The 14,874-nt window shown below is 39.2% G+C and overlaps 2 protein-coding genes across 2 annotated transcripts; one reads left to right on the top strand and one right to left on the bottom strand.

Annotated features, from left to right (window-relative positions):
* Positions 1–299: 299 nt before the first annotated feature.
* LOC124286055 lies at positions 300–4,853 on the bottom strand. The gene is made up of 6 exons (XM_046722374.1): positions 4,816–4,853; positions 4,364–4,485; positions 2,998–3,131; positions 1,544–1,711; positions 785–870; positions 300–445 (listed from the first exon to the last, which is right to left on the bottom strand). Exons 2-6 carry the CDS (start codon positions 4,483–4,485, stop codon positions 374–376), a joined length of 582 nt encoding a protein of 193 aa, XP_046578330.1. The 5' UTR covers positions 4,816–4,853; the 3' UTR covers positions 300–373.
* A 4,045-nt stretch (positions 4,854–8,898) lies between these two features.
* Positions 8,899–14,133, top strand: LOC124286056. The gene is made up of 6 exons (XM_046722375.1): positions 8,899–8,917; positions 10,913–10,975; positions 11,125–11,273; positions 12,343–12,492; positions 12,919–12,956; positions 13,968–14,133. The coding sequence occupies exons 2-6, from the start codon at positions 10,914–10,916 to the stop codon at positions 14,076–14,078; spliced, it is 510 nt and encodes a 169-aa protein (XP_046578331.1). The 5' UTR covers positions 8,899–8,917; position 10,913; the 3' UTR covers positions 14,079–14,133.
* Positions 14,134–14,874: the final 741 nt, after the last annotated feature.

The raw sequence follows: 14,874 nt of genomic DNA, 5'->3' as shown, positions 1-14,874 counted from the left end.
TATATATTATCTGGATCGGACCGAATACCTTCCCCAAAAGATGGAACACTCTTCACGTGCACGCTAACTGTATAAATGCTGAGTATCTAAAATACTCCTAATGCATGTTTAACCGTGTCAGTGCTCACTAACAATGTATCTGTTTGTATCATATAGGACCACGCGTAGGCAGAATTCGACTCAAGATAACACGCAGCTTGTTGGCTATTCATGTTGTCTGTTTTGTTCAGTTGTTGTTGTTGTTTAATAACGCTGTCGCCATTATTTAACTTTATGACTTGGCCAAACAACACACCAGATGAGCAAGTAGCATTTTATTCAGAAAGCTTCACGTTCGTCGATCTTGTGGTCAGGAAACCACCGTTGCCATCGCTTAGGAGGACCACCAGCCGGACCACCAGCTAGAGGGTTTCCTGAACTTGAAGACGAGATCCCTGTACTTCTCCTGCGAAAACAGAAAGTCACTGTTACAAAATGGGGTAATGAACACGGTTAAGTCGAGTTTAAGTTTACTATATTCATACGGAACGGCCGGGGCGGAACAGATTAAATCTTCATTGTTACGGATTCATAACTTCAGTATTCCAGTCTGAACAAGCCATCATTAACGTTTATAAATATGACATTCCTGAAGTCTCACTTTGATGGAGATTGGACTGTAGTAGACCCGCATAAAGACGCGAATCCTAGCTGTGTGTTCGCAACCAGTGAATGTGTTATCGTCAAGCAGTCAGTTCATAGTTACAACTCCCCATCTGAGTTATATATTTCCATCATGAATTACCTCTTCAGCTTTGACCTTGTGTTCCAAATCTGCCAGCCTGGCCATGAAGGCCTTGAAAACGTCACACACAGGAACTCGACCATCACCTGAAGACAATAACTAATGATTATTCCTTACCTGGTGATGCCACTAATCTTGTTTTCAAAACATCATTTTATTTGCTTGGGGACTAGGTCTAACTGGTGGAACTGAAGGCGTTCTGGGTTTTTTATTCAGCAAGCAAAAAAAAACAAGGACGCAAACAAATGAAATGTTTAACAAACGAATAATATTTGTTTGGGTGAGTTTGGAACAAACTCGTGATTTTTTGTGTTTCATTACAATTTCCACTGATGAGGCTTGTTATAATTAGAAACAATTACTGCCAGAAAAGGTTTTTTTATGAAAACACTTCTAAATATTTGCAAAACGGGGACTTGAAAATTACCAACAAAAACATCACGTGGATGCGTTTGGTAAACACATTTATCAGTTTTCCAGTTCTACAACAGAGCTTCATCTTGATATAAGAGAAAATACTGAAGTGATGAGGGTATCTGTCACTTATCTGTTTCACGAATTAAAAGAGCAGGGATATGGTGCTGGGGTTAAAACACATAATCATTGATTTATTACACGCCTTTAGCATTCACGTCTACGTAGAGAACTATGACACTTATATTAGGCATCGTTGTTGTCCTCGAACAATACAACGAAAAGTACGGAGTCCTACAACCAAATCTATGGTAAACTATCATATGTCCTTGATTCACTACCTACCATCCTTATCAAGCAGGTTGAAGGTAGCCACATCCTGGTCCGCAGTGCTGATGATGAGGTCATTGTTGACGTCTTCTAAGTCGAAGAGGCGTCCTGCGACCCCCATGCTGATGCCATACCGCTTCATCTCAAACATCACGAAGGTGCAACGATCGATTCCAGTATTCACTGCAAAAGATATATGCATATGAACACACACAAAGACATAAGGCACAGCACACGACCGACCACAGTGTTAACCATACGAGATAATAATTACGATATGAAGCTGCAACGACCGACTCCCTCGTTAATTGCCCAAGATAAGAACTAAGGGGCAACGAATGACTCTAACATTAGCTGCACACGGAAAGACCGCTATGAAGGTGCATATAATCGCATGTAATGGTATCATGTAAATTTTCGATAGTTTTAATTTTTTCTAGTTGCAACATAGATCAACTTGTAGAAAGTTTATATTATTCATGATTCACTGACATCTATTAACAGTTCAGATGCTTGATGGACATTTAGAAGTTGGAAGGTAACATAACAACGTATGGTATGGATTTACAACTTCTGAGTTCTTCTTACAACACAACGTTTCTGGGCTACTTCTTACTCCTTCATCAGGTGAATGGCAGAATATGACCACAAGCAACATATATAGTACGTACAGGAGGCCAGTGATGATGGAATTAATGGCTGAGATGTATAGAGATCAAGGAGATTAAGTGATATGTTTTGACTGAGATGTACAGAGTTCAAAGAGATTAAGTGATATGTTTATGCAATAGATTGGTATAGAGATACTATAGATTGGTGTGTGTAGAGCGTTTATACAACGAAAAGGATATACGTGATTGGATATACATTGATTGGAAGCCACTCAGTGACAGGAAGACAAATCAAAGCATGTACAGTAAATAGGAGCAACATGGGAAAACATGTACAGTGAATTGGAAGCATATGTTGTTATCTTCTAACAGCATATCAAGTCCTCACTGATATTTAATTATTTAACGCGCGTCCATCTGTTAACGTGTACAGGAATTGGGATATATTGTTCATAAAAAAAGGGGGAAACTGACGTCACCACTTGTGTATGTTACTGCGTTTAGCATTTATGTGATGGATAAGTTACACATTTGCCACTCGTATTCAATTGTAGATTATGTCATGGATCCTCGTCAAATTGATTGTCGAATGTAAACATATGATCGCATATCCTTGAAAAGCAAAGGGGGGCAATTCTGCACGTCGGAAATTGGCAGTTGGCACCACAAGACTTTATATTATTCAGGGATTGGAAGGATTTCCTACAATGCTTCTTGAGTAAAACCAAACACTATAATGTATTTCCACTATGTTCTCAGTCCTATCTCAAGCCAACGTAGCAGGGAATCGTTGTTGAACACGGGTGTATTTTGTTTGGGAAGGAACATTATTTATCAAAAATGAAGACAATTACTTACGATTCAGGGAACTGTCGAAGGTGGATGCAACTTCTAGGTTGTTCTTTTCGGCGAAAGTGAGGTAGCCATCTTTGTTGGTGTCGAAAGCTTTGAGGTCATCCAGAACTTGATGCCTGTCAACATCAGTGTAGTACCTGCGAAAATACAGAAACAGGGAATCAGGGTCACATCAAATAATGTTAAAGGTCACATGCAACCCAAAAATCAAACATAATTAAAACACAATTATCACTTATTCATGACATATAATATACATTGCTGGTAATGAAAAAAAACATATAAACAAAATTATAAGCGTACAATCGCAAATCAAAAGTGCAAAATAGTGTACTTCGGTTTACTTCCCAAGAAACGAAGCAGCCGGGATACCGAACCCAGTCAGAGCGGGTGGGTGTGCACTCAAGTGTAACGGCTGGTTCATTTGCAGATGCCTTCACGGTTCATTGTGTGTGTATATATAGAGATGTTGGGTTTTGTAAATACAGGCTCATTTTTTGTGTATAACATTTTGCAATCAACAGACATCGTAACATGTCATGTGTTCAAGTATCACACCTGCCTGTCTGTGTAATTACATAATATGACAGAGACCGAACTCGGGCCATAAATCAATGCATTTTGTTTATGGTGTATAGCCTGATTGGTGTTAAGTTCAAATTGCATGTGGTCAGTGATAGCAGCTGTGTATTGAATATTGTCAGACAGGCAGGCAGACACACAGGTGTCAATAAAACAAGACATTGAGTTTTGTCTGTGACAACGACATATCTATATCACAGTTAGAAATTCTGTACAACGCTAAATAATGACATTGCTTTTAAGTATCTAACTGAGAAAGTGACTCGGTAAGAAGAACGTGTGGTGAAATAGACAAATGAAATTATATAAACAGTTAATTTACTGTCATAACATATAAAAAGCTCGCGCCTGTCAGATATCAACAAAACATTAGAAAAATAGCTCACACCAAAGCCTTCACCGAGTATTCACCCGACAACCCGCTTCCAAGTTGCGCGAACCTATTTCACTGCGCACGTGCTATGAGCGCAGCCCAGCTGTTGAAACCCGTTTTCCCCAGAAAAGTCGGGGGAAAATTAGTGAAACGCTTGAACTCCGATTTCGCGCGTTTTTTTTCATCGCGTTATTTTTTAACTTTATATGTTGAATTTGCATTTTTGACGATTTGTTTCGGTAAGTCCATGCCGAAAGGTATCAGAATCTGCAAAGTTGTGTTTTACGTTGCATGTGACCTTTAACTTCACGCAAAATTACAAATGTGTAGTGCTCAATATCTATCGGAAATATGAATGTTTACCTACTTAAAATGAGGTCGAGATTTTAAAGATTGAAACAGTGTTATACCCACCTGCCCTTCCTTTTGTTTCGGAAGGAACCGCATTCTGTCTCCCTGTTCTTGCCGAACCAGCTTCCCCAGGCCGACACAGAGCCCACGAACAGGGCGAGACACAACAATGTTCTGTACATCATCTGTGTACAGAGAAGACCATAATAAAACTGCAAATCAAGTTATATACTGTCACTGACGTTTATGTAGTACTAAGACCCCGTCAGTGACAGTATATACCTTGATGGCAGTTTTCAGCGTTACAAGCCCCTGTGTAACGAATGACAATGAGTACTACATATACGTACATTAGCACACACTTCTCCCAAACAGGAACATGTTAAACCATGTATTAACTCCATCTTATGCACTTATCGAATAACATTTACCACACAACAAACATCAGTAACATTGGACTGTCTGTATGCTAATTATCATTTAGTACAGCTTCACATCGAAGCTTGCCAGCTTACCTTCGTTCTTCAACCGTGCAACTGCAAAGCTAGGTCAGTTGTTGATGAAGTTTCTTGCAGCAAACCCGTTCACTTAAACGTTCGTCAGCGAGCTCAAACTGTCAATCAAAGTGAGGCTCTACACCGGACACAGTTCCCGATTTGTTTGCAATATGGAGCATTTGATGAATTTGAAACCTGAATCAAGGAATATCTTGTACAGTTACACTCAGTTGACATTCGTTTAGAATCCAAGTGAGTTCGTGAGACAGTCAATGAGAGAGGTATTTCTGTTAAAACTACTTCAGATATATGATACATACCAGATAACTACCATGATGGAAACCATGAAATGTTGTGCTTCTTTACACCATCAAACAAGACATTTGTGTGAAAGAAATTGACTGAATACGTGCTCCAGTGTTGATCTGGGCACATCATCGTGATCCTAACGACCTGCTTAACAAAGAAAGTTCCACCCTGCGTGACAGTACATCCTATTCTTAGGAACGATGCGTGAAGAAACTTTTCCAAAATATTGCCTTGTCACTTTAACCCTTAAAACGTGCAAATGTATGAGTGTGATACCCTGTGTGTATATCTTTCCTATTTCTTCACGAATACATTAAGGGACTGAACGGGTAAATGCTACATTTGAACATACATGAAGAATAGACACAAATGGATCCAAAATGTAGAAAAGGTTGTAAGATGGTGATGTTTGGTGTGAGGGTACACATTGTACCCAACTATACAACGCTTTTTACCTTATTAACGTTTTGGGTGTCTGGAGAATGACGATACACACCATGACGATACACACCTCAGCAACCATATCTACTCTATATCACCCTCACCAATACCATCCGAGAGAGAAAAGCCCCTTCAATTCAAATACAGAAAAGCATGCAGAACCCTAGACAACCATACAGTAATATATAGTACAAAAGACCCTTGTAACAGGCAACCATGCAGTAATATAGTACAAAACACCCTTGTAACAGGCAACCATACAGTAATATGTAGTACAAAACACCCTTGTAACAGGCAACCATGCAGTAATATATAGTACAAAACACCCTTGTAACAGGCAACCATACAGTAATATATATAAAGAAAAATATAGTACAAAAGACCCTTGTAACAGACAACCATGCAGTAATACCCTTGTAACAGGCAACCATGCAGTAATATATAGTACAAAAGACCCTTGTAACAGACAACCATGCAGTAATATATAGTACAAAACACCCTTTAACAGGCAACCATACAGTAATATATAGAAAAAAACACCCTTGTAACAGGCAACCATGCAGTAATATATAGTACAAAAGACCCTTGTAACAGACAACCATGCAGTAATATATAGTACAAAACACCCTTTAACAGGCAACCATACAGTAATATATAGTACAAAACACACTTGTAACAGGCAACCATGCAGTAATATATAGTACAAAACACCCTTTAACAGGCAACCATGCAGTAATATAGTACAAAACACCCTTGTAACAGGCAACCATGCAGTAATATATAGTACAAAACACCCTTTAACAGGCAACCATGCAGTAATATAGTACAAAACACCCTTGTAACAGGCAACCATGCAGTAATATATAGTACAAAACACCCTTTAACAGGCAACCATGCAGCAATGTAGTACAAAACACCCTTGTAACAGGCAACCATGCAGTAATATATAGTACAAAACACCCTTGTAACAGGCAACCATGCAGTAATATTTATATATAGTACAAAACACCCTTGTAACAGGCAACCATGCAGTAATATTTATATATAGTACAAAACACCCTTGTAACAGAACAACATGTAGTAAAATAGTTCAGAACACCCATGTAACAAAAGACAAGCATGCGATAACCCATAGCATAAGAACGTTTCTTTGATCCACTTAGCCACAGGGAATAGTTAAATTGCAAATTCTAGCGCAACAGGAACAAAATTCTGTAGTTTATTTAGAGAAGCAACCGTTCAAGAAAACTGGTGATTCATTTTGTAGTGCTGAAAATGATGGTCGTATGACTTTAACAAGTGCAGTCAAGTTTCTGGCATACGATCCTCAAACAATCACTATTAACCGAACGCAGTGTCAATATCTGATGTAATCCGCCAGCTGAAATAACATCCTTTACCCTTCTCCTCACTGACTGTATCACATGAATTTGACGTTGAGGTATTGCGTACCATTCTTAATGAAGGACTTATTCCAGTACATCATGAGTTTGTCCTGGGGGATCTCCCTGGCGTATATAGCGACCCATAATGTCCCAAACATGCTCCATGAGACTGAGATCTGGGCGTTTGGTGGACCAAAGTAAGTTGCTACAGATTCATGACGTAAAAAATCATCACCAACTGCACCGGCCTGGCATTGTCGCCAAAGATGCTCAGTTGTGCATAGAAATTGTTAGCATTGCTGGATGCTGTCGGGATCGAATACTTCTACATCACTGTAGATGTCATTGTCTCAAGAAAAAATCATATTGCACAGTTGCTTAGCACTAAACACAGCAACATAAGATACTGTTTAAAAACACGCAGATAAAATATTGGAAAATAATACTCCATCATTGTGACGACATGAATAGTGTTTAAAAGTAATGTATATATCATACCTATACCACAGTGTGTCCTTCACTGTTAGCTCCATGATGATGTCAGGATCTATCTACCAAACCTTGCATTAAGCTCTTAGCCATCAAATCGAATGTTTCATTATCTACTCACCAGCTTCTAGATTGCCTATCAAACAGCTAGCCGAACACGTGTTAAAACTATTCAGTCTGATACTATCATTTATATAATATATGAATAGAACAGGAGAAAACTCGTTGCCTTGGGGAATTAAACACAGCTGTTAAAGAAAGAAATGATTTGATTTGAATTGATTTGTTTACAAGAAGAGAATCTGTATTAAGAGTTGAATTAACTGATATTTTATATATCAGCTACATAAGACTGACTGACTGAGTTTGGTTTTACGCCGCTTTTAGCAATATTCCAGCAACATCACGGCGGGGGACACCAGAAATGGGCTTCACACATTGTACCCATGTGGGGATTCGAACCCGGGTCTTCGGCGTGACGAGCCAACGCTTTAACCACTAGGCTACCCCACCGCCCCTCTACATAAGAAGATGGGAGAGTATTATGGTAAAAGTAGAGGAGAAGTCAACAAACAACATTCGCAAAATGTCTGTAGATATTGTTCAAAAGTGCCCTCTACTCCCCTCCCGGCTCTGGAGGCGGTGGGGTAGCCTAGTGGTTAAAGCGTTGGCTCGTCACATCGAAGACCCAGTTTCGATTCCCCATGCATAGGTGCAATGTGTGAAGCCCATTTTTGGTATGCCCCATCGTGATATTGATAGAATATTGCTAATTGCTAAACAAAAAGGCGCAAAACCATATTCATTCACTCACTCACTCTCCTGGCTCTGTAAGCAAACTGAAGTGGGCCAAGTAAATGTCTTGAAAGTATTTTTAATAATGTATCCTAGGCATTTTAAAGGTGTGGATGTCGAGGCAACGGGTCGTTAAGCGTTATTAGCAGAAGGATGTAGTTATTTGTTATAACTGGTTCAGGTTCTTTGTATGTTGTTTTAACGACAAACTCAGCAATGGTCCAGCTTTTGGCGGTGGTCTGTAAATAATCGAGTTGGGACCTGTCAATCCAGTGATCAACAGCATGAGCATCGATCTAAGCAATGCGATGCAATGACATCTATTTGATACAGGACACACACACACAGACACAAACACACACGAACGCGCACGCAAACACAGGTATTTCTTATATAACATCAATATCTTGTCAGTTATCTTTTACTGCGCGTTTTCTTGGTGTTGGAAGTCCAGCATATTACAGAAAGTTCTCATTAGATTTACCCCACCTTTGTCCAGACATCCAACAAGCAATATCAAGTCCGACAAAACAGAAACGATTCTAAATAGCAGTTTGCAGGGTGGGAATATCCCTCCTCTGCACCCTCACCAACCAATCCAAGAAACCTGTTTCGACCAAGGGCGGAGCTATAACACAGGCTAAAAAGACATGAACTGAATATTGCCAAAGTCAGAGTCGTTATCAACTGCGTTCAGACAGGTCTGTACATTTTCCATTTTTACTAAATTATTCTATTTCTCTTCATTAGTACTACGCTGTCTGCTGAGTGTCTGTTTCTCAACTCACTGTAATACTGTCTGTTTTACTACCCATTAACTGTTATCATGTCAACAGCAGTCTGATCAAACTACATCAATAGATATAATTCAAGACGTATCAGACCAGTAGCTTTTTGTACTTTGCTGTTTTGTTTATTCAAATGAGGAATACAGTTAATTTACTGTGATTGTGGATACATTTAGTTCAATGTTGCTTTAAAACGGTCAGTTTATACTATACAGTTATATTCATACAGTTGGTTTATACTGTATCTATTGATAAAGTTACTTTATACTGCTTCTGTGGATTCAGTTACGGTATACTGTAACTATTGACGTAGTCAGTTTATACTTCATCCAGAAATACGGTTTGTCTTCCACATCCCTTGTGTGGTGATCTACCTTTATCTAGAAATACGGTTTGTCTTCCACATCCCTTGTGTGGTGATCTACCTTTATCTAGAAATACGGTTTGTCTTCCACATCCCTTGTGTGGTGATCTACCTTTATCTAGAAATACGGTTTGTCTTCCACATCCCTTGTGTGGTGATCTACCTTTATCTAGAAATACGGTTTGTCTTCCACATCCCTTGTGTGGTGATCTACCTTTATCTAGAAATACGGTTTGTCTTCACCATAAGTCCCCACATCCCTTGTGTGGTGATCTACCTTTATCTAGAAATACGGTTTGTCTTCCACATCCCTTGTGTGGTGATCTACCTTTATCTAGAAATACGGTTTGTCTTCCACATCCCTTGTGTGGTGATCTACCTTTATCTAGAAATACGGTTTGTCTTCCACATCCCTTGTGTGGTGATTTACCTTTATCTAGAAATACGGTTTGTCTTCCACATCCCTTGTGTGGTGATCTACCTTTATCTAGAAATACGGGTTGTCTTTCACATCCCTTGTGTGGTGATCTACCTTTATCTAGAAATACGGTTTGTCTTCCACATCCCTTGTGTGTGGTGATCTACCTTTATCTAGAAATACGGTTTGTCTTCCACATCCCTTGTGTGGTGATCTACCTTTATCTAGAAATACGGTTTGTCTTCCACATCCCTTGTGTGGTGATCTACCTTTATCTAGAAATACGGTTTGTCTTCCACATCCCTTGTGTGGTGATCTACCTTTATCTAGAAATACGGTTTGTCTTCACCATAAGTCCCCACATCCCTTGTGTGGTGATCTACCTTTATCTAGAAATACGGTTTGTCTTCACCATAAGTCCCCATATCCCTTGTGTGGTGATCTACCTTTAGTTGCTGGCGACACTCAGCTAGTTTTTATATTGTATTTCCTAACTTGAAATCCTATTTTAGAGATAGATGCTAGTTTTTATATTGTATTTCCTAACTTGAAATCCTATTTTAGCGATAGATGCTAGTTTTTATATTGTATTTCCTAACTTGAAATCCTATTTTAGAGATAGATGCTAGTTTTTATATTGTATTTCCTAACTTGAAATCCTATTTTAGAGATAGATGCTAGTTTTTATATTGTATTTCCTAACTTGAAAGCCTATTTTAGAGATAGATGCTAGTTTTTATTCCTGACGTTGTGATATACTAGCTGGTTTTACTGTCCTTCGTCGACAGGTTTTTTTAATTTGTGTATCATTTATCTATAGTCACTATAAACTTTAACTCACTCACTCACCGTAATTATTTATGTAATCGCTTTATGCCGTAATAGCTGATACCGTTTCTTTATATGTTTATTATCTACAAAGGTAAATAGCAACTTCTATTTGAACTATTGTTTTTACACACAGTAAAATTAGTTTGAAGTAACATGTGCACAACGCTTAGATTGAGGCTCGTGTTATTTCGATGCTAGCACATTGGCTGAAAAACTTCGCAAATCCAAATCAATACATGGAAAAACTGATGTCAAGTTGAAAGTCATCACCTCATTCCATCTGGTGTATTTTCAGGATGCTCGCTCTACAACTCACCGTGTTTGCCCTCTTCTTCTGTGGCACCTGTGGTTTCTCCAGGTAATACCCCACTTTGTCAAATACGCTAGTTGCCTCGTATAATACTTTTCGTGATGTAGTTTGACATGATAATAAAACACACTTTATTAGAATACATCACTAAAAATCTAGAAATAAGTGACCAAATTATTTCGTTCCTGTGTTTTCAGGCACTCGTTTAACCCGAATAACCACTGCAACCCTCCTCAGAAGATGGTTGGGAAATTCTGTGCTGCTGCGCTGGACAACGATTTCGATGGTAGCGGGAACGTCACCAACAAAGACATCGGCTTCGACATTATGTTTTACAATTACGACAGTAAGTTCTGATTAGGGGCCGACCATTCGACAACCTTCGTTGGCGAGAGAGGCAAGGACTAGATCTGGTTTTAGAATATTTTTTGTTCAGAAACATGATTGTGACAATCACGAACATAATAGCTTAGGATAGATGAGAGCATATCTGAGCCTCTGGTGAGCGGCAATTTGGAATGAAGGGATACGTTCTGATGCTTTCTGTCCCTGGCTACTGGACGTGATGAAATACAGAAAATAATGACAAAACATGCACGCGAAATTCCATGTTCTGAGGCTGAAATGTTTCATTGATGATGTTATATCATTTCGCTGTACCGTCTTTCCTTACTCTCCTGAAAACATCCTTTGGACTCAAAGCCATGCGTGTGCGTAAAGAAAGAAAAATGACGTTTCCTGGGAACATCTAAAGTCAGTGTTTGACACATTCAGCCTTATTTCTATGTACTGTGTTTGGTACCAAAATAGCTCTATTTTATCTTAAGTTATGCTGACCTTGAGGGCAAGTGTGTAATAGCGGTCCACTTGCATAACACATTGTCAGCGCTACAGTTATCATAACATTGATACAATCGCCATTTCCTTGCAAAATGTGATTTAGATTAAGATCACTGTCAGCTGCGGTAACAACTTCCAGCTGGTCCGGAACAATCTTAAATTACGAAGTTCGTTGTAGTCCTTGCACTGAACAATCTTAGTAACAACCGTTCTTAGGCCTCTACATGCAACTTAACAATCGACATATATTTGCCCTACGCCACTTGAACAAACCCTTATTGTAACACTTGGATTTAAGAACGATATCTTATAGTCTGTTTGCAGTGAAAACGTACCGATGAATTTCACTTTAAACAAAAAAGTAAATCAAATTCAGTGAAATTAAGATTGTGAATCCTCATAATTTTACCTTGCCAAATGAACATTTAAATCTCAGAATTTTATTCAACTTAGGATAAAAGTTGTTTAGCAAACGATCATAGATTCAAATTGCTATTATTGGTTTGTATTACAAGGAGGTAAGCGCAGATAAAAATGTACGCACACAATGGTAAATCAGTATTTGTTTCTTACAGATGACCTCTGCAACAGCCAGGAATGGGAGGTCGTGAGAAGACTGACGTGCAGGTATGGCTACTCTGAGCAGTACGCCCGCTTCCTGTTCGGCCAATTTGACATCAACAAAGATGGCGTGATGAGCAATGCAGACTTTAATTTTCCAATTGGTAAGATGTGTGCCCAGCATATATTGACATGTTGTAATTTAATATTTATCACGAAATAATGTATCTGTGAGAATAAGGGGAGTAGATCTGTTCACAATACCCTCTTTGGCAGCCTCGGAATGACAAACTAAACTGATAGGCTGACTGAAAAGGTCACATTCACCTAATGATTTCGTGATCGAAATAATCTATTGAAAATATGATTTTCTGCCTGATGTCCAACCTGCCATATTACACTGAAAAGCATGTTTCTGGAAGTCAACAAAAGACTTTATATTGATGTGTGTCGCAGTCATTGTTCACAGATCCATTTGCTTATAAGATGTAAAGATGTAAATCCCGTGTATGACATAAGTGTTTATTTTCTTGGACCGCCATGGAATAACTGGAAACAACATTGAGCCGATTTTATCTTCTGTTTTTCAGCTTTCCCAGGTGCCGGCTTCCTATCACTGCAATACACTGTAAGTAATGATATATATCATTGAATATCACGGCGGGGAACACCTGAGATGGGCTTCACACAGTGTATCCAAGTGGGGAATCGAACCTGGGTCTCCGGCGTGACGTGCGAACGCTTTAACCACTTGGCTACCCCACCGCCCCTATTTGTATAAGGGTCTATGATGTCTGTATGTTGTCAAATATAGATAAAAAAATACACAGAGCCAATTTCACTTAAAAAATTAATGAAACATTTAAGAGTGAAACCGGGTCAGTGGGGCCTTTTTCAATCTACTTAATTATATCTAATACTTTGAAATTTAAACCTGTACGTTTCAGACACTTTCCATATATGTAAGTCTACGTTTTCATTTTAACACTTTCTATATAATATAGCGACAGTTGTGACAAACCGATATTGCAACTGGAAGTCCTACATACAATTTGTTTTCTTTGCCGCATTCAGCAATATTGTAGCTATATGGTGGCGGTCTGTAAATAATCGAGTTTGAACCAGAGAATCCAGTGATCAGCAGCATGAGCATCGATCTACGCAGTTGGGATACGATGACATGTGTCAACCAAGCCAGCGAGCCTGACCACCTGATCCCGTTAGTCGCCTGTCACAAGGTTGCTGAAGATCACTCCTAACCCGGATCTTCACGGGTCCCTACACACATTACGCCCTTCATTACGTTCTACATACATCACTTTAACAGTTGCGAATGCTACAAATGGTCACTGTGAATACTTTCTCATAAAGGAGGCTGTAGTAGCTATTGGGTAAAGCACGTTCGGTCGTCACGCCGAAGACCCGGGTTCGATTGACCACATGGTACAATGTGTGAAGTCCATTTCTGGTATTCCCCACCGTGAAGTTGCTGGAATATTGCTAAGAACGGCGTAAACAAATACTCACTCACCAATACCCCCAGCTGAAGTGTTTACTCCACGTGATGATTCAAATGATTTACAGGACACCCATTGTCAATGTACCTCTTTTCACTCACACACTCTCCTCCTGTCTGCAGCGTTTCAAAGACCAGTACTGCTCTGACCCGAAGAACAGGGAGAACCCCGTTGACCGCGTCCAGTGTGCCGAGGTAGATGCGCTGAAACCCGAGGACATCAAGTGTCCATGAGTCGAAACCACATCCACCAGTCATGTACAAACGTCAATAAAACTGTTGGCAGTAACAAGCCTTGTGTACTCCCTGTTGACACAAGTCAGCGATGACCATCATCGGCGGGTTCATGTTCCGTTATTAGATTTTGCTTGTACTGATTCAAGTACAATAGGTTAGTGTAGAGGTAATAAATGCATTCGATCGTCACATCGCAGGCCCTAGTTTGATTCTTCACACAAAGGGATAATATGTGAAGCCCATTTATGATGTCGTTCACATGCAGTTTTTACAAATAGTTCTTCAAACAAATTTCGAGTTGGACAAAACAAACATTTCACATTAAATTGACACTCACACACTGAAACCACAAGGTGTTCACATATGTTCATATCCTAATTTTTTCAAGCTTAGCGCCGCCACATAATTAGAATATTACTGAGTGCAGCGTAAAACTGAACTCACTCAAGCTCAGCACTATGTAAAAAAAAGACTAAACGGGATCTAAATATATTCATAATCTTATTATGTTTACAACTGAAACAGATCGGATGTACGGGTTGATGTGGGCATAAGGTTTTTCCAGCGGTTTTAGCAGTATTCTTGCAATATCAATGTGGGGGACACCAGAAATTGGTTCAACTCTTCACACCAATGTTGGGAAGATCCTCAATGGGACTGCTGGAACATATTGTCTCTGTTCTGGTGGAATATCGGTGGTATGGTGTATATATTTGTAGATATACTCATTAAAAAGAAGTACTGGATCCGGAACATTCCATTTGGATAGGAAGTATAAGCATAACAAGCTTTT

This window comes from Haliotis rubra, unplaced genomic scaffold (assembly GCF_003918875.1).
Source record: "Haliotis rubra isolate DU_JTF1 unplaced genomic scaffold, ASM391887v1 Scf373, whole genome shotgun sequence".
Classification (NCBI taxonomy): Eukaryota; Metazoa; Mollusca; class Gastropoda; order Lepetellida; family Haliotidae; genus Haliotis; species Haliotis rubra.
This window is presented reverse-complemented; position numbering and strand designations above follow the sequence as displayed.